This window comes from Staurois parvus, unplaced genomic scaffold, assembly GCF_062004578.1.
Source record: "Staurois parvus isolate SC_StPar_1 unplaced genomic scaffold, SC_StPar_1.0 ptg000930l, whole genome shotgun sequence".
NCBI classification, from domain to species: Eukaryota; Metazoa; Chordata; class Amphibia; order Anura; family Ranidae; genus Staurois; species Staurois parvus.
The window spans coordinates 693,360-713,707 of record NW_028318726.1 but is presented as its reverse complement, the minus strand read 5'-3'; the positions used below and the strand labels follow the sequence as shown (position 1 = coordinate 713,707).

The 20,348-nt window shown below is 37.8% G+C and overlaps 1 protein-coding gene across 9 annotated transcripts in view; it reads left to right on the top strand.

Moving 5' to 3' along the window:
* The window catches only part of TENM2 (teneurin transmembrane protein 2), a 1,359,942-nt gene that overhangs the window by 996,994 nt on the left and 342,600 nt on the right, over positions 1 to 20,348 (top strand). For all 9 annotated transcript variants that reach the window (XM_089656707.1, XM_089656704.1, XM_089656705.1 and 6 more), the window contains one exon: positions 10,618 to 10,719. In XM_089656707.1, coding sequence (XP_089512833.1) covers positions 10,618 to 10,719 — 102 coding nt within the window. The remainder of the gene's footprint in view (positions 1 to 10,617; positions 10,720 to 20,348) is intronic.

Here is a 20,348-nt window from a genome sequence, read left to right as displayed (position 1 = left end):
TTTATTCTGGCTATTAGCCTCAGAAAGATTTCTAACCTACACCAAGGTACTCGCTTAAAAAGCATCAGTAGGCCCCACTGTGGGGGCTTTGATGATTACATGAGGAGACATAAGTTTATTGAATAGGGTGAGCCATGGTATGCATAGCAGAGCACAATGTAATGGATAATGGATAGCAATAACTGCTCAGAATTATAAATGAAGGAAATACAGAAATGAGCAGCAGACCAAAACTGGATGGAAGAGTCCAACATCATTTTAATTGTTGGTGAATAAGTCATAAAAACACCCAACACATTTCAGGGCCAACAACATTATTTCTTTAGATCTTAAAGTAGAACTATAGGGAAAACTGTTTTTTTTTTCATTTTGGATAGAGCATGGGAAGGTTATAACCCTTGTCAGATTTTTTTCTCCATCTGTGTCCCATAGCCAAACAGGATGTGGGAGGAGATGCCTGCAAATTAAGGGAATTCCTTGGGGACCCCCAGCTCACCAGAATTAGTGTCACCATTGGAACATTCTGGGGACAACTCAAAATTTCTAATTTTCTTTTCCATCCACTCTCAATTATAATGGTAATCAGGACAAATAGAGAGGGTGAATCTCTTTAACGGGGGGAACAGACAGCAATAATAGTTATACTTTAAAGCAGAACTCTAGTGAAAATTTTTATTTTGCCATGCAGTGGGCTGTACCCGCACTGCATGGGTTAAGTACTTGTTTTGTATAGGGGCTTAGGGATAAGCTGTACTTACCCTGTCCTCCAATCCCCTGGAAATCTGCACTCCCCCACGTCCAGCACTGGACTTTTACTGCTGTCCTTACATCCAGAGCTGGTCTATGGGCATGATGATGTCAGGAACAACCCATTCACAAGACCTCTAGCATGCAGGGGGGCAGGAGTGGCAGGGACCAGTCTTGTGCTCAGAGGATCGGCAGATATCTTTACTTTCAGTGCCCCTAGACAAAAACAAGCATTTAACCCATGCATTATGGGCACAGTCCCACTGCATGGGAAAATTAAAATTTTCCTGGATTTCTTCCATAACCACTTTCTTACCATGCTATAGCCAAATTACGGCTACAGCATGGTTGTCCAGTTCTGGGAGGGTGTCATATGACGTCCTCCCAGAACACATCCCCCACGTGCCCCTAGCAATATGCACCAGCGCTATTTGTGTTTGATCACATGACATGGTAAAAGGCCAATCACAGCAGCCTTTTACCATGTGATCAGCTGTATTCAATCACAGCTGACCACCATGTAAATACACTTTCTGGTTACCGGCAGCACTGTCACGGCGTGAAGAAAGTACTGCCCATAACCGGCAACTGTCAAAGGAGACATCTGCACTGATAATCAGTGCCCTGATTATCAATGCAGCCCCAAAAGTGCTCATCAGTGCTGCCCACAGTGCCGCCCATCAGTGCCCAGCAGTGTTGCCCATCAGTACTCAACAGTGCCTTAAAAATAAAGAAAATCCCAATATTTTGGGTTGTCCTCAGAAAAGTAATAGAGGGGAAATATTCCATTGGGGGTACTAGTTCTGGTGACATGGGGGTCACCAAGAAATTCCTTTAATTTGCAGGGATTTTCTCTCTCTTCCTGATTGACTATGGAACAGGAAGTGAAGGTAAATCTTCACAATGAGACACAGATGAGGAAAAATAATCTGACAGAGGTTATTACCCTCCATTCCTCTATTCAAAATGAAAAAAACAGTAAATACATTTTTAGTCTCAGTGCTGCTGATCTTTCATCCCAGTGATGTAGCCTCTTTCAAGTATTTTCTGTCTACCTGCAACTCAGTAATGCTGCATGGCATTTCTCAGGCCTAACATCCTGACGTTGACAACAGTAGAACATGCCAGTTTAAGGGATTTTAAATGGCTACTTGCTTTCTTCATCAAAAGACTAAGTGATAGGGTGAAAAAACAGGAGCACAATTGGAAGACAGAGCCCTGTCAAAATATAGCCGACAGTGTCTGAACAAGAACCTTAATTGCAGAACCAACACCTATTATTTTAATAAAAGCTGCATCTTATTGAAAATAGCTTTTGAAATCACATTAACATGTTAAAGCTTATGAGATGTTAGTGATGGAGTTTACATATAATTTAACCTGTTATTACTAAAAAAAAGACTATGATAATGTGTTTGCAAATTGTTTTAAGATTTTCTTTGGGCAAAAGCAATGCGCTATTAGATCACTTCCTGTTTACTGATTAGGTTCCTATCATTTTCACGTTTTTCTGTAGAGCTGATGTTCATGTTGAATGTCAGCTGTATGCATCTGTGCCTGTCAACATATCAGTAATTGTGAGTTGTACTGTCATCGCATATATAATTTTGTTCTTGCTGATGGTTTATTATGTGAATTAAAGAAAAACATTTGCCATGAAATAGGAAAACGAAAACCAGTAATTGCCAAAAGAGTTCTGTTCTGGTTATGTTATGTGTGTATGAAAGTGTGTATTGAGTTGTTAATATTGTTTATATTTGCCTAAAGGTTAAATCTGAAGGCCTACCAAATCAATATAATAAATCTAGACCCAATCAGGCAGATCCTAGCACTTTATACTGTAGTCATCTGTAGATAGGAGATTGTACAATCAAATTGTAACATATATGATCAGGTTTATCCTATGTATACTTCTTGTTGTGTTATATGGGCTTGCAGAGGCACTCAGACAGGGCTTACACTTAAATGTTTGTACCACTGTACCACTATAAAAGTATTGGTAATATTATTAGTTGCAGTAGCATTCTTCCTACCTGTCTTTTATGTGTATCTATTAGGTAATAAAAGTTGTATTTTTAAGAACTAGCAGTGCGTGGTAAAATATAAAAATTCAATCCCTTTGGGATGGTTGCTTAATGCATCTGCTGTACGTTCAGTCTAAGCCTTAGACAAACTGCAATTTGGGATTCAGAGTTAACAGGTCTAATGGCCAGGTAGACATCTAGAGAAGGCAGTGACAGTAATTGGATAGATATCAAGAGAATGAAACAGCATTTCATTTAGTTCAGAGGCTCTTGCACATATGCCTGTTATCAAAACTTTTCTCCTATTAAGGGCAATGGAAAAAGCTGAAAGCCATGCCCTGTCTGATCAGCAATAAGAGAGGGAGCAGCAGACATATATAAATCTGAGATCACATTACGTACACCTTTAGCTATAGAAAAAAATGCCCTCTTGTTCTTTCAAGCAAAGTAGGAGAAAGTCTGGTTAGATGAAAATTGCCATGTAGTGTAGCATGTGCACAAAGCAAGTCATGCTTGCTTTCCTTCATAATTATTTTTTTTTCTTTCATTTCCTCAATGGAATGGATGCATTTTTTGTGTGTCATGCTAATGTGATCCATAGCAGAGATTGTCTACATATGAATTAACAAGTTGTATTTGTTAATTCTTATATGATCTTAATGTCTGCCTTCATTAATGAAGAAACATAACCATGTCCTAAAATCATATGTTACATCCCCCAGAATTATAATCTGTGGCCCCATTGCTAACTAGCGTGGTTGGCAGCTTACTCCCATCTCCTCACCACTGTTTACCCCTGCTGCTAGCAAGAACAAAAATAAATCCTTAAGTGTGAGAGACAGTAGACTTCTCTGGCAGCAGGGGTGCTCTAGAGTTGACCCCTGTCATTTATTACAGCAGGGGAGTATGTCAGCAAGAGGCTCTCCTGTATGCTGTTTGTGTGCTAGAAATGTTCACCTGCCTGTGACAAAAAACTGAGTAGCGCTCAGACTTGTACAAAGGGCGTTCAAGTCAAACCAGGACTTTTAATTTTACAGGTATAAAAATGGATGCTAGTGTGGCAGTAGTAAGTGGCAAGTGTCTCCTATTACTGATAGGCGGCGCACATGTCACAGACCAGTCCAGAGACTGGTAATTAGGATGCCAGACAACAGTGTTAGTGTGTGCATGGAATAGTGTGTGGTGATGAAGATTCTTGTGAATGAAATAGTAAAGCCCACAGATAACTACAGAAGATTTCAAAGACAGTATGGTGATGAGATGCTCAGTTGCTATAAGATATTTGAATGATGTAAGTGTTTCAGAGATGGCCGTACATCCGTCATTGACGATCCCAGCCATGGTGGTTCCCAGCCCACAGCAGTCATTCCTGTGAACATTCAGTGCATGGAACACCTGATTCTAGTGAAATTGCACTTCCTTGGAGGTCAGCATTTCAGCACTGATGATGAAGTGAAGCAGGCTGTCCTAGGATGATTCTGGCATACTGACAAAACTTTCTATGCCAAAGCTTTCCAGGCATTGGTTAAATGCTGGGATAAGTGTATACAAGTAGCAGGGGAGTATGTAAAAAAATAAATGCAGTTTCTACTCCTAGAAACTAGTTCTGTTCTTACAAAATTTGCAATGGATCATATAATTATTTTCCCCACTGTTTATCTTGTTCAAGTCAAACCAGTACTTTTTAATTTATGTGTTTGCCCACTTACAAAGAAATGAAGGGTCTATAATTTTTATCATAGGTGTATTTTAAATGATAGAGACAAAATATCAACCCAAAATCCAGAAAAAACAAATGATACAAATGTTATAAATTGAGTTGCAGTTCAGTGACTAAAATAAGTATTTGATCCCCAAGCAAAACATGACTTAGTACTTGGTGGAGAAACCCTTGCTGGTAAGCAGAGAGGTAAGACGTTTCTTGTAGTTGGTTAACAGGTTTGCACACATCTCAGAAGGGTTTTTGGTCCACTCTTCTTTACAGATCTTCTCTAAATCCTTAAGGATTCTTGGCTGTTGCTTGGCAACTCAAAGTTTCAGCTCGCTCCATACATTTTCTATAGGATTAAGGTCTGGAGACTGGATAGGCAACTCCACAACCTTAATGTGCTTTTTCTTGAGTCACTCCTTTGTTGCCCTGGTGGTATGTTTTGAGTCATTGTCATGCTGGAAGACCCATCCTCGACCCATCTGGCTGAGAGAAGAAGGTTCTCATCCAAGATTTTACAATACATGGCCCTATCCATTGGCCCCTCAATGCAGCAAAGATGGCCTGTACCTTTAGGAGAAAAATAGCCCCAAAACATAATGTTTCCACTTCTGTGCTTGACAGTAGGGATGGTGTTCTTAGGGTCATAGTCAGCATTTTTCTTCCTCCAAACACGGGAGTCGAGTTAAGGCCAAAGAGCTCAATTTTGGTCTCACAGCACTTTCTCCCAATCCTCTGAATCATTTAGATGCTCATTAGAAAACTTCAGATGGGCCTTCTTGAGGAGGGCAACCTTGTGGGCGCTGCAGGATTTCAATCCATTGGGACTTATTGTGTTACCAATGGTTTGTGAATGATCTCAAAGAATTTGGCACCACAATCACCAAACAAACTCCTCCCGTGTAGTTCTGGGCTCATACCTCACTTTTCTTATGATCACCCTTACCCCATGAGGCGAAATCTTGCATGGAGCTCCAGACCAAGGGCGATTGATGGTTATTTTGTATTTGTTCCATTTGCGAATAATCGCTCCAGCAGTTGTCTCCTTCTCACCAAGCTTCTTGCTAATGGTCTTGTAGCCCATTCCAGCCTTGTGCAGAACTACAATCTTGCCCCTGATGTCCTTTGAAAGCTCTTTGGTTTTGCCCATGGTGGTGCCTAAGAAAAACATTCTGTGGACAGGTGTCTTTTATACACATAACGAGTTGTCATTTGGAGCACCTTCATAAATTGACAGGACTAATCTGTGTACCACATGAACACATAGCCATCCTGTGGGAGCCAAAATTATTGTTGGTTGGTAGGGGATCAAACACTTATTTTACACACTGAACTGCAACTCAATTTATAACATTTGTATCATGTGTTTATTCTGGATTTTTGGTTGATATTCTGTCTCTGTCTCTTTAAAATACACCTATGATAAAAATTCTAGACCATTCATTTCTTTCTAAGTGAGCAAACTTACAAAATCTGCAGGGGATCAAATAATTATTTTCCCCACTGTGTATAATATATATACACACTGTATATATAGATTGATAGTTCAAAGGAGCTTAGGATTCCTTATATATTGCATAGGCCTTTATTTAGCGCTTTCTCCATGTTTAAAGACCAAGCTCCCCAGCAAAGGGGTTGACAAACTTTTACAGTGGTAAGAGGTTCTAACAAGATTTTTTGCATATTGTTTAGGGGCCATATAACATTGGTATGTTGTGGCAAAGAGTGGTAAGACACTTGTTTTACACAATAAAATATGCATTGCATTACTGTTTATTCAGAATAAGACTTTAACACATATAGTAGCTACCAATGCCCCTAAAGTCCAGCTTACCACAGTACCCATAGCATGCATTGAAGTGAGCTGTGTTGCAAATGCTGCAGATGTATGTGCATTAATGTAATGTATGGTGTGAATGGACCTTAAAACTTTTTTCGCAAAAGAAAAAAACTGCTTTGGCAATTGTGTTTTTTTTTCAGGCTCAGACTTTAATTTGTTTGTTGTTTATTTAAAGTCCATCTAAAACTAGCTTATTCACAGGGTGACAATGATCTTACTGCAGAACTAACAGTGTTGTCACCCAGTTACAGGGAGTGGAAAATCCTATGTTACTATGTTACATCAAAAAAAATTCTTATTTCATTTTACAGAGAGTAAGAGAGGGTTATACTCCCATTTAGGTGTTTTTTGCCCCGTGTCCCATAGGGGAGATTTCTCGTTTCTTCCTGTCTCATAGCCAAAACAGCAAGAGTGGAAAACTTAACAAACTCAGGGAATCACGAGAACTAGTGTCCCCCCTATTACTGTTCTGGTGTGAACCCAACATTTGGGATTGTCTTTTACTTTCACTTTCAGTGATAACGGTAAACATGACAAATAAAGAGGGTGAATCTCCCTAACAGGGGCACAAACAACACTAAAAACTGACAGGTGTTATAATCCATCTCCAGTGACTAGTCTCCGATGATATACAGAGATGATACACATTCTCCTAAATAAATTAAGCCCTTTCTTCTACAGCCATTCAAAGTTCAGAATTTATTCACCTTGTCTGAGCTTTCAGGAAGTAGGGGGCGGAGAGCTGAAAAGCTGATTGGAAGGAAGGGACACACACAAACACACAGCATACATGAACATAGCTGAGGCTGTCAGTCACAGGGTGTGTGCTGGAGCTCCCTCTCCCACTTTTTTACCTCTTGGTCCAGGAAAACTTGTCAGAAGTGACTCATGCAGATAGCAGAGGAACAAGACAGCAGAGAAAATTGACGTAGTGCTCTGGATTTATGCAGGCCATAGACGGGTCATTTATCAGCCGAATTTTCATCCGCATGAGAAATCGGCCGATATTCACGCCGTTAGCGGGGCCAGCCCGTTGGTCATTTTTCGAGGATCTTCTCATTTATTTTTATTGGTCATGCTGGAAAATCCATTGGTGGCAGCATCAGCAATGGGGCGGACCGATTTTTTGTTTATTGGCCGAAAATTCGGCTGATAAACGGCCCGTCTATGGCCTGCATTAAACTATGTAGGTGGTGAGCAAATGCATGCTATAAAACACAAAAGACCTCCTTACTAACCTTTTCATGTTATGGAAAACCTCAATGACCAAAAAGGAGGTTGTTATAGGTGGGTCTAATCTAAGTCAAGATTTGCCTTTAGATGCATCTGCCTTTATCGATGAACATATTGAACATTTTACCATGTCAATTTCTTTGTAGGTTTCATCTGCTTATGCCTGTTTTCATTACATGCAAAACAAAGCTGGGCAGTTTGAATTGGCCAGGTTTGTGACAGGTGTATGTAAAGAAATTGAAGTGTTCTTAGCATACATATTGTGTGTTGTCCAGCCAATTGTTGTATTATTCAGATCTAAAGGGAATCATTTATATTGTCTTTTAAATTAAGTTTTATAATTTCAAATCATTGTAGCAAGCAGGGATTGCTCTACCATGAGGCTGTTGAATAGGATTTTCTATGCTGCAGCAGTATCTTGAAGAAGGACACTTTTCCTGCTAACATGTATTGACAGCAGCAGCACTCTGCATGAGAAAGCTGAATTATTTGCTTTTCTTCTCATAGAGAATAAGGAACACGGTACATTGTTCTTTGAGGGACCTGGCAGCCAGTTCTCTCAGCAAGGTTACATTTTGACATGAAGAATAAAAGAAAGAAGAAAGCGTCTTTTTGCTTATATTTAACATTATATACAGATTAATTAGGAACATTATATGATAAATAATAACAAATGCTATTTTTTTTTTTAGGTAATGCTATCCATATCCTACATTTTAAAAGATATGATTTTCTTTACATGTGTTCATCCCTCTTTTTCTCTGCACTGAAGATAATCACACAACCTTGTTCATATCACTTTGAAAACTTGACACGTCCCACAGACTGAATATTTTTAGGCATACTATTTATTAGTCTATAATAATTTTTAATAAGGTGATAAAATAAGCTACAATGGTTTTTTAAAGCTGATGTCTTTGAAATATAATGCTTCATTGCACATGTTCTTATTAAAATGATAAACATGTTATACTTACCTGCTCTTCTGGGATCACCTGCCAGCCCTTTAGGCTCCTCCTACTCTCTGTGAGCCACCACAGGAAGCAGCTTCCCATGGTGGCAGACCTGCGGACTCCCTGCCAAGCAGAACTGTGTGTGTCCATAGATACACAAAGCATGGCTCAGCCTCACCCTCCACTACCTCCTGACAGGATTTGATTGACAGCAGCAGCAGCCAATGTAAGGGTGAGGAGAGAGAAATAGCACTACTATATCCAGACAAAGCACTGGATCACTACAGGACTCAGGTAAGTATTTGGAGAGATGAGGCAGCAATACAATTACTGGGACTTTTTTTGCCTTAATGCAGGGAATACATTAAGTTAAAAAAATGTTTTGCTTTCACAGCCTTTTTAAATGCTTATTTAGGTCTGGGGGATGAGATAAACAGTTTTGCTTAACAAATCCACTGCTCTTCCAACTGACTGTTACCCTATGCTCCAGGGGTGGACTATTCCTCGGTGTCCTCAAGTCTAGTGCAGGGCTATGGACCCTGCACTATTCTTCATGATGTCTGGAGTATCTGAACATGAGAATATAGGGAAAAGGAGGCTGCAGGGGCCAATCTTGCAACATAGAGGAGCTTGCAGGAGTGCAGAATCAGGTAAAATAAAATTGCTTTTCTTGAATCCCTAGATGTAAAAAGGCAATTAACCTTCACAGTGCTGGGGCAGACCCCAGTGCAAAAGAGTATTTTTACTTCCTCTGGAATTAATTTTTAACATCCCTATTTACATTTTTAGTTCTTTTGATTCTAAAAAAATAATGTATATACTGTATATTAAATAAAGTAGTGCAAGTAGCTTTTCAATTGTCACAAATATATTTATAAATTAATACAACCAATATGCAAGCCTTCAAGTAAATAAACAATAAATTGGTTTATTAAATAAGCAAATAAAAAATGGTTTTATTAATATAAGCTGTGCTGTCCTATTAACAGTTAGTTGACAGCTAGATAACAAAACAGACAGAAACAGAGCTATGTTTAATTCTAAAACTGAATTTACTTCTGTGAATAGTTCTGTAAACCTGCAATGCAATCACATAAACTGAAGTTACAATATGCTTTAAACAAGCCTCTCACAAATGCATACAATGAACCCATTTATTACAAACAGCTACCTACAAATCGCATTGAATACATTTTAATGTGATCTAGTTGTGTATGTGACATTAACAAACACAGTGAAATAACTTACAGGCATATGTGTATCAAAGGAAAAATGGACGAGACCTTCACTGGTGTTCTTCTAGAAGCTGAAATGGCTGCAGTGGTTTATGGGAAATCTTTATTCTTAACAAACATGAGACACTTCCTGTTCTTGAGGGGAATAATAAAATAGGTGCTGTTGCAGTGAACATCCAATAGATGGCTCCCTACTCAACATGATGATATACAGAACATAAGCATTTCTTGCTATTCTGCTAATTTTTAACATATTCAGGCTAGGGTAAAAACAACCTAAGACAATAACCTAGATCAGTGTTTCTCAATCTTTTCAACATGGAGAAACCCTTGAAATAACTTTACAGTCTCAGGGAACCCCTACTAAATCGCACCCCTTTTATGCGAACCGCTACGGGTGTGTATGTTAAGTTAACAACACCCGAAAGCAGTACACAAAATGTGGTGCGATATGCAGAATCGGATCGCATAGGTGTGAATACCCATGCTATCTGATTCTAGTGCGGACCCAAAAAAGGGTCCTGTACCTTTTTGGTACGGTACGACTAGAGCCATACAAAATGTAATTCAGAAACGTGAATCAGAGTGGAAAACTTGACTTGATGTAGTAGATGGCATATGATGATTTGACATAAGAAGCTGCATTGTTAAACCATAAAATTGTGCAAGAGTTGAAATTATTTTCCTTTGTTCTCCAGACTATCTAGTATCATATAAGAATGCAAATCCCAATATTTCTTATCAGAATTATTTTTTTAATGCGTATATTTTAAAACGGTGTATTCAGCAATTTAATATGCAATGCATTATGTCCCTTCATCCTTTTTTAGCTATAAAATTTTAATATTCCTTCTATTTATATCACTTTTTTTTACAGACTCTGTGCAGGACTGCCCTCGAAATTGTGATGGAAATGGAGAATGTGTATCTGGTGTTTGTCACTGCTTTCCTGGATTTCATGGTGCAGACTGTGCGAAAGGTAGTGTTAACTTTACAGATTCTGAACACATAATAGTATGTGAAGGTTGAAGTGGCAAACCTGGTTTTTAGTATCTTGATATTTTCCTGCATATAATTTTTATTTATTTTATTTATATATGTATTACAATAAAAAGCCAGCCCTGTTTTTTTTTTCCTTAGTCATTTCACTGTAGCCATAATCCTAATTGTGCCACCCCATTCAGGCATTTTTATTTCTTGAGCTGTATATAGTTTGTGTGAGTATTATAATTTTTTTAAAATCATCGCAGCATAACCTTTTTACACTACTCATACTAGAAATATTCAGAAAAACTCCTGAAGTGAAAGCCCTGACTAGCTGTCAAACCCTCTATCAGCTATTGTAGCAGTTCAGCTGTCACAGAGTAGTAAAGGGCCTTATTGTTTTGCATTTAGTAAACTGTTTATGATGTGGCCTGTCTGGAAAGAATATATATGTTGTGTACTCCCTTAGCCCCTTTTTTTGTTTGTTTGTTCTTTTTTTTGTCTCTTTTTTCATGAATTTGGATACTTCAGCTGTGCCCCTAAACCAATTAGGATGTTTTCAGGCAATGGCGATATATCTTAATATTTTAAATTAATTTAAAAAAGGAAATACAGTTGTGGCACCCCTGTTCAAGAGTAGAAATCATTATCCTTTGTTCTCTTCTGAAAATGAATATTCTCAATTTTGAACATTTAAACCTGCACTGCTGATTTGAGAATGAAGTGTAATTTATATAAAATGAGTCTGCTCTGCAGAACCATTCACTCTTTGGCTTTGCGATTAATCACAGTTTGATAGTGTAAGAAAGTTTAAGCCTTAACTACTTATTGCTGCAAATATTTAAAGTCTCGGATTACTTTTACATAATTTTAAATGCAGTTAATGACTTTATAAATAATATTATTTATTATTATCTAAAGTAGATATAGGTATCAGCAATGTTCATTCAATTAAGTAATTACTTGGAAGTGATAGGTTTTCATTTAGTCCTCATGGACCCCAAGTGATGCTCAAACTAATGATCCCTCTATTTAAAGTCCTACTTTATGGCTGTGGCAATTTTAGCTCACAAATTGCTCTATTCTTCCTATAATTCTGGCTACTTTACACCAAACCCACATATGTGTATATATATATTTTATGAATTAATTAAAAAAACTGATAAAAAGCAAACCATATCAGATTATACCATTTTCAATTAAACATTTACAAAATCATTTATGTGGTATATATATCCCTTAAATAGCTAACATGCAAATATGCTTGTATTGTATGTGTCAAAGTACTAGCATAAATAAGATGAATATATGACAAATTGATCTGAATCATTTACTTTCCAAACATTGACAAGGGTTTCTGATGTCATTGGAAGCCTATTTATGAGGTAGAAACATGTTTGTGGCAGTATTCTTAGTAGTTATTTGGTCACTCAGCATATTCCTCTGATTAGGACATTGCTCGGGCATAATAGAAGATGATCCAACAGGCTGTGCTTACATAATACCCTCAAAATAATCATACATATATTGCAAACAATATACAGTACATCAACGCATGAATAAAAGTTTAAATACCAAAACGTGAAACATAGTTTCCATTGTTGAGATTAATGTAATCTACATGAAGTAATTTCCAAAGATACATATCCACTTTGTATCCACACATTACCAGTGCAACCCTTCTACTCTAGGTACAAAACTCATCAGAAGTAACAAACTTCAGATTATAAGTACGTCTTAAAGTGCTTTTGCCACTATAAAATCCTGGTTCTGCTGATGGTAAATACTCTTCTCCCAAAGATAATGTATTACATAACCAAAGATAGGAAATGGAGCAGAAACCACATAGTGTAATACCACTTTTATTAAATTAATCTAGTGAAAACAATTCAAATAAACTCATGTCTATAAAAATTGCCAGTACCATGTGATTGCTGTGACCAATCACAGAAAAACAAATGTAAAATAGACTGCCTGCCTGCAGCCTTTGGACAGTTTTCGAGTTGGAGGGTACTGGCTGCTTACAATATTCAAATATTTAGTGTAAAAACAAAACAAAACACAATTACATCCCAAGAGGGACAATGTCACTCTTGTGACATTGTACTGCTCCAACTATTGATCAGAGACATTGGCTGCTGCACTGATGAAACTGTATGCCAGTGCAGTAGCTATTGTTTCTGTTCAAAGGTCACAGCAGTACAATGCCCCCATAGTGATACTGCATTGTTCTGGTAACTATGAAAAACAGTAAAAAAAAATATTTATTTTTACATAAGGTCACCAGAGTGGTGACATTGTACTGCTGTGGACATGATCACGTACAATAGCTGGCTGTTCTGATGACACTGTATTTCAGTGTATCCAGCCATTGTCTCTGACCAAAGTGGCACTGTACTTGCTCTGGTGACAGAATGTAAAAACAGCACTATGTGGTTTCTGCTTCACTATCTGAGGTCAGCTGACACATTATCTTGGGGAGAAAAATATCTTTCATTCACAGACTCAAGATCATATATTGCAGAAAGCACTTTATGGCCTACATATATCCTGAATCTGGTGAGTTTTGTTCCTAGATGTGAAGGTTTGCACTGGTGATGTATGGATGCACAGTGGATATATATCTTTTGGAGATTAATTCATGCAGATTGTATTACTCTAAACAATGGAACTATGTTTCAGTTTTTGGGATTTGGACTTTTATTAATGCATTCATATACTGCATATTGTTTATTAAATATGTATGATTATTTTGGAGGTGGTATGTCTGTTGGATTGCCTTTTATCATGCCAGAGGAACATCCTAAAATGCAGACAAAATGCTGAGCAACAAAATAACTACTAAAAATACTACCAACTTTTGTGCTACCTCATAAACAGTCTTCCAATGTCATCAGAAACCCATGCCCAATGACTGAGAAGTAAATGATTCAGATCACTCCAGCAGATTCCAATATCTTCTACGGAACTTTTTCACGTTTCCAGTTTTGACTATCATTAATATGTAAATATACATTATATTGTTATTAAATGCTGTTTGATTATTAGTTATTTTAAACAGATTTATATTTCTGGGGGTAGCTGCTACTAATAGGGTGTTTATTCATTTATTTGTTTGTGTACGCAGTGTTGGGACCCATTTTTATAACAAATGAATCAGCTAGTCTTCCATAAGTCATCAGGTATCAGACAAGCATAATTTACATGAGATCTCGCTTCCTCTTTTGGCCTTTGATACAATTTAAAAGGCATTCCCCATTTTTGCATTGCTGGCTGTCACAGATGCGACTTTTCTTCACCTCATGGTAGCAATAGCATGAAACAAAGATCTCACTAAAGAGGCTTGGAACTGGTATAAAATAACTTTAGCAACTAGTTAAATTATTAGACTATACACCACAGAGGACACTGCCCTGTGCTTCTGAGAAACTGATTAAATATATATTTAAATATTAAAACCACTTAATACTAAAACTGATGGTGTAGATGTATGTTCGTTCTTATACAACTAGTTTAGTTACCATTCCATGTACTGTATAAAATTTGTCAAATGACCATGGTGAAGAGGATTGGAAATGTATGTACACTAAATCCTCTATTTATATCAGAGAGCAAATATCAATTTTAACTGCTCCCGCATTTTAGGGGGTATTCATAAAATGTAGGCAGTGGTGTGGAGCCAATGGCAGCAACCTACAGAGTGCTTTCGGCTTAAAGCGATACTAAAGGTTCATATTTTTTTTTTGTAAAATAACAATCATGTCTATATTTACCTGCTTTGTGTAGTAGTTTTGCACAGAGCAGCCAGGATCCTCCTCTTCTGGGGTGCCCCACAGGCTCTCCTGGCTCCTCCAGTTGGTTGCCCTCATAGGAAGCAGCTTGTTATGAGGGCACCAGCTGCTTTGTGTGTCCATTCACACATGGAACCCCTTCTTGGCCCCGCCCCTCTTTCTCCTCATTGGCTGACTGGCTGTGATTGACAGCAGTGAGACCCAATGGCTCCCGCTTGCTGTCTCAGCTAATGAGGAGGCAGAGACCCTTGACAGCTGAGGCTGTCATGCACATCCCTGGATCTTGATGGGTCTCAGGTAAGTATTTAGGGGGCTGGGGGCACTGCTGCACACAGAAGGTTTTTTTTACCTTCATGTATGAATAGAATAGAATGCATAGAATGCATGAAGGTAAAAAACCTTGAGCTTTTACCACCGCTTTAATGCTGCAGAAATCAGATAAATCAGTGATTGGAGAAGAGGGCAGTCACATGATTTTTAAAAGGTTACATGACTTTCTTCCTGTGTTTTTTTTTTTAATTGTATGAATGGTGCTCCATTATCCTGAAGCAAGTGGAGCATAATTCACATTTGTAAGGCACAGCACTGTGTTTTATAAATGAGAATTTTTGCTTTTTTCTTGTACGCTGGGGTCCTATATATAACTATTTTATTGTACAATGGCAGAATAGCACTTTTTTGTACACTGGGGCCCAATATATAAGTATTTTATTGTACAGCAGCAGAATAGCACTTTAAAAAAACTGCAATGCACAGCTTGAAATGAAATTAGATGCAGACAGAAAACTTCCTTCATGTAATTGTTCTCTGTCCTTTTCACCTCTAGAAAATAATGCTGATCTTGGGTATTTAGCTACATTAATATTACAATGATTTCACATTATTAGCACATTTGTAGAAGAGACTTTACAGATTATTCTGTGTGTCAAGTCAGCTTTATCGCAGAGACATATATGTAAAACAACCCTTACTACAGTGAATAAATTCTAGTGTCCTTCAAGAGCAGAAGTGTCCCCAGTGTAAAAGCACTGAGAAGGAACAAATTATATTTATGTACTGTTCATCACACCATGAGGCATCCTTGAGTGCTTTGAAATGAGAGAACAACACAGTTTAAACATTTCCATAATGATATACTTTAAAGGATACGCTTTGTGTCTCAGGAAGCATTTGATTGATATATCCCCTTTTGTGGAGACAGTGTTTATAACTGATAACAATTACACTGCTTCTCTCTGCAGTAGGTTGCTGTGTTGTGTGTCTGTCATACTATCATTTAAAATAAAAAGGGTTATACACAGAACCATTTCATCATACAGCTCTAATTCATTCTGAAGTTCAATTTTATGGGTTTTGGGTGCTGCATTAAGTCAATTTACAGTCTTTGTGAGTTTGTGACTTGGTGATGCTGGTATGGGCAGTTAATGATCAGAAGCAAATTTCCTTTTTCCATGTGAATAATTAGCATTACCTCATGCAGCTTCCTTAAATCACCTCCTCGGGTAGATGCACACATTTAAGTAACAATAAAGTGAAAATGCTAGTGTGTTTTTTGTAAAGCATTGCAAAGTGTGACAAATTACTAGATATGGTCAAATGGACTTGCAGTAATGGCTTTTGCCTGGCTCACTTCCAAACCTATATGGTGTACAGCTGTCCATCTATAGAGAGATTGTAACACGATGCAAAATATTTACGTAAAATTGTATGGGGAATATTTGGATATCCTAGGAAACATGTGAACATGTAAGATAAGTCAAAACTTTGCTTCTTGAGTGGAAGTAAGGGGGCTTTTTCTAAATGTACAGGTCTGATAAGATCCCACCATGTATAGCCAACCTAAAGTAGAAGTTGCTTGGAGCAGTTGTGGAAACTTTACTCCTAGCAAGTGGCCATCTCATTTTCTTGTTGACCATTAAGTACAAAATCTGATAGCGGTTAGAGATGAGGAGAAGTCTTCCCATCTGGTCTTGTTACAGCTTTTAAAGATGGTATTTTTTCTTATTTTGATAAGTCAGTTGGTACATTTTTTCTCGTCTCTAGGGAAAGTAGGGTGCAGAGCAATAAAATCAGGCAGGGGTTTTTACCCTCCCCCACTTTATCCACAACTAAAATAATATTTGACAAGGTTCCCTTTCAGCTGTAATGTTAACTTCTTCAGATTTAGATTGTATATAAAGCCAAAATGTATTTTTGGGAGGGGGGATGGATTGATATGGCTGTTAGTACCCCTGCTGTTTTTTTGTTACTTGTTGGGGATATTTACTCTATTTGTCCTAGTCACTACTGTCATCAGGAGTATAAGAAAGAGAAAATTCTAAACTTTGACTTGTCATCAGAACAGGAAGAGAAAGAATAGCTCCAATGTTCCACTGTTCCAATTTTCTGGTGACAGTTGCCTAAGAGGAAATTTCCCTCACTTTGGTAAGAGTTCTTCTCACTTACTGTGTATACAAAGAAAGGATATAAAGGGAATTCTCCCTAATGGAATGCAGAGGGAGAAATAAAAACCTTACAGGAGTTTTAATCATTCCCTACTCTTTCCAAATTTAAAAAAAAAGTTTTAGTTTATTAAATATTTTAACTTTAAGCACAGTAGCTCCAAGGGTAGTGGTGGTAGATCCTTAAAGTGTATGAACTCCTAAGAACTTATTTTATTTTTTATTCCATTTTATATTTTATATTTAATAAAGTTATTTCATAGTATACTTTCTATACAGTATCCTAACAAACACACAGTATAAGGTGTATGTCTTGATCATGATATGTTTAAATTATTCATGTATTCGTCTATTCATTAGATATAGCTATGGAGTAATGTGCAATATATTGTTGTTTATTATGCAATATAATATGTGCCATCAATTATCACCAGTTTACTATTATAAGGGGAATGTGGATACTAACACACATCCACCATTCGATATAAAGTATTGTTGACATATTAATACGTGCATGACAGGTACTCTTGCATGCATATATGTAAGGGCTCTAGCGCGCATGCACTGCGGTTGGTTTGGGACGGGTCCCTATATGAAATCTCGCTATGGAAAGTCCCACTTAGTAAGAGATCATTACCAATACTGCATATAACGTTTTCGCCACTCTTTTTATCTTTATTGACGATCTAAAACCATCTCATCCTTCCCTGGTGATCTAATGACACTAACTAGAAATTTTCGGCAACAAAATGGCGCTTGCAATACAGAGACATGTATCTTCGGTAAAATGGCACGCACGTAATGCACATGCGCCATTTTCAGTATATATACACGCTGCTGGACGTCAGACATTGAAGCAAAGCCCCTATGATTATGTGCAATAGCACGAAACGCATTAGAGAGGAGCTACAGCGTTGTGACATCACGCTGCCAGCACCACGTGGGTCCCGGTGGCCATCTTGGAATTTAGCTCATGGTCAGTGATTTTGTTCTGTTCCCTGTCAATTTGCTATCTATGTTGGAATAAACATACACCTCATCAAAATGATATCACGCTATTGGCCTCCTCTTTTCTGGGCTTCCTGTGAGCTTCTAACAACCCACAGAGCTACATGAAAGGAGAGATAGAGCCATGTTGACAGCAGAAGTGAGCAGTGAGGGGAATATCTGACCAGACCAGATCCATCCACAAAGGAGCCTTCAGTTCATCCACTGAGAGTATTGTCTCTAAATGCGCTGATTGATTGCGCATCTGGTGAGTGCGCAGTCTTTATAATATCGGTCACTTCACCACAGTATTGGATGGAACATCTATTATTGGAGATATTTTGATCTTCTACACACTCATATTGGGACAATATTCTAGCACTGTAATAGCACTATTGGTCACTAACATTGACGGACTTCACGTTTTCACAGAAGTCACTTTATTATGTATGAATTTTGGCACCTTGTCACAAGTCACTTTAATTTTTATGACAATTTTTATGATTATTGGCATATTTTATATATTGAGCTTTTATATTGATGGTTGTAAATTTAGTGCTGCACCTCACTTTATATTGATGTCTTAGAGGTTATTTGGTATCCTTTGGTGTTACAGCGGCTTTTTGGACTTTTAGCGCTCACTTGTTCTATTTTATGATTTATAGTATTGATAGCTGATGATGATTTGTATCGATAATTGTATAGGGTATTGCATAGTTTTTAAGTTTGCTTGTTAAAACAGGGAGAGCTGGATGTCTATTTTTTTCAGAAGAATTAATAGCTAACCAAACAGCAACAGAACTGGATGAATCAGTAACCTGCAGTTTTGTATTTTTCAAAACTTGGATTCAACAGAAAACGAAACCATAGGTCACAAGAGTGATAGAGTTTCTGTTTGGGAATCTCTGGAAGACTTACATATTCAGACAAAAGAAAAACATGTCACATCCCATAAGATCATCTACATTAACCACTTGCCCTCTAGAGGATTTACCCCCCTTTTTGACCAGGCCATTTTTTGCAATATTTGCTGCATTACTTTAAGGGCCAGTTAACACTACAAAAATGCACTCCGGATGCAGTCCAGATATGTTTTTGCTTACATTTCACACCACATGCAGTTCCGGTGCAGATTTGATGCAGTTTGCAATGTTCCAATATGGTTCTGTGCAGAAAAAATGCAACATATTCTACTTTTTTTCTGCACTGAAAAGTGACTGGAACTGACTGCACTAGTGTGAACCAGGGCTATTGGAATACATGGAAAACACCGTGCATGCATTTTTGATGCAGAAAAAAAGCGTGAACTAACCCTAACTGACAATTGCGTGTTCATGCAGTGCTGTACATAAATAAAATGTATGTCCTTTTTTCCCAAAAATAGAGCATTCTTTTGGTGGTATTTGTACGTGTAAATCAATTGCTCTACATGAAAGTTATAGTGTCTATAAATGGCGGTATATCTAATGAATTTTGTTTTATATATATATATATACACTAGTAATGGCAGCAATCAGTGACTTATAGCGGGACTGGGGGACTTCGGGACTGCGGCGGGCATTCTGACACTGGGGGGGGGACAGACTAACTGCCCCAGACATCCCCAATGACACCAATACAGTGATCAGTACCAATAAAAAGCACTGACACTATATTATTGACACTGGGCAGGAAGAGGTTCACATCTGGGGCAATCAAAGGCTTAACTGCGTGCTGTGTGTGTTTTACTAGGGAGACATGCTGATTTGTATCTCTTTGCTGTACAGAGAGATACAAAACAGCATGTCCATGCTGACAGCAGATGGACCTGTGTTGTTTACACACAGATCTCTCCCCTGTCAGCTTTCCCCGACGATCTCCGACTGCCCGGGACCTGGTGATTGACATCTCTAGCTGCCAATAGTGGCACGCATAGGGTGGTGCACGAACACGTCCCCTACCTGAAAATGCAAATCATGTATATAAGCATGATTTTGTGCAGCCTTGACGACCTGTAGCAGTACTTCTGCTATAGGGTGGAGTGTAAGCGGTTAACTTACAAGAGTAACATATTCACAGTGTAAACAAAGCAGCATGGCACAATTGACTGAATATTAGGAAACACTTTCTGTAAGAAGATTTAGTATAGCAAACAATGTGATCAGATCAAATAATCCACTTGATAAACCCACAATGAAAATTTGATGTGTGATATTTAGTTCTATAACTGTGTCTAGATGCAGGAATATATGTGGCATGTTTGAAAGGTTTGATATTGTGTTATTACTTTTATAAGTGTGTGCTAAAGATCAAGAATTAGTCAAAAAGTCATGTCAAAATTAATTCAGGTTGATCACTGTGATAAAGAAAAGAATATGGTCACCAAAACAAAAACACATACGTCTCGGATGCCAGTTTAAAAAGTC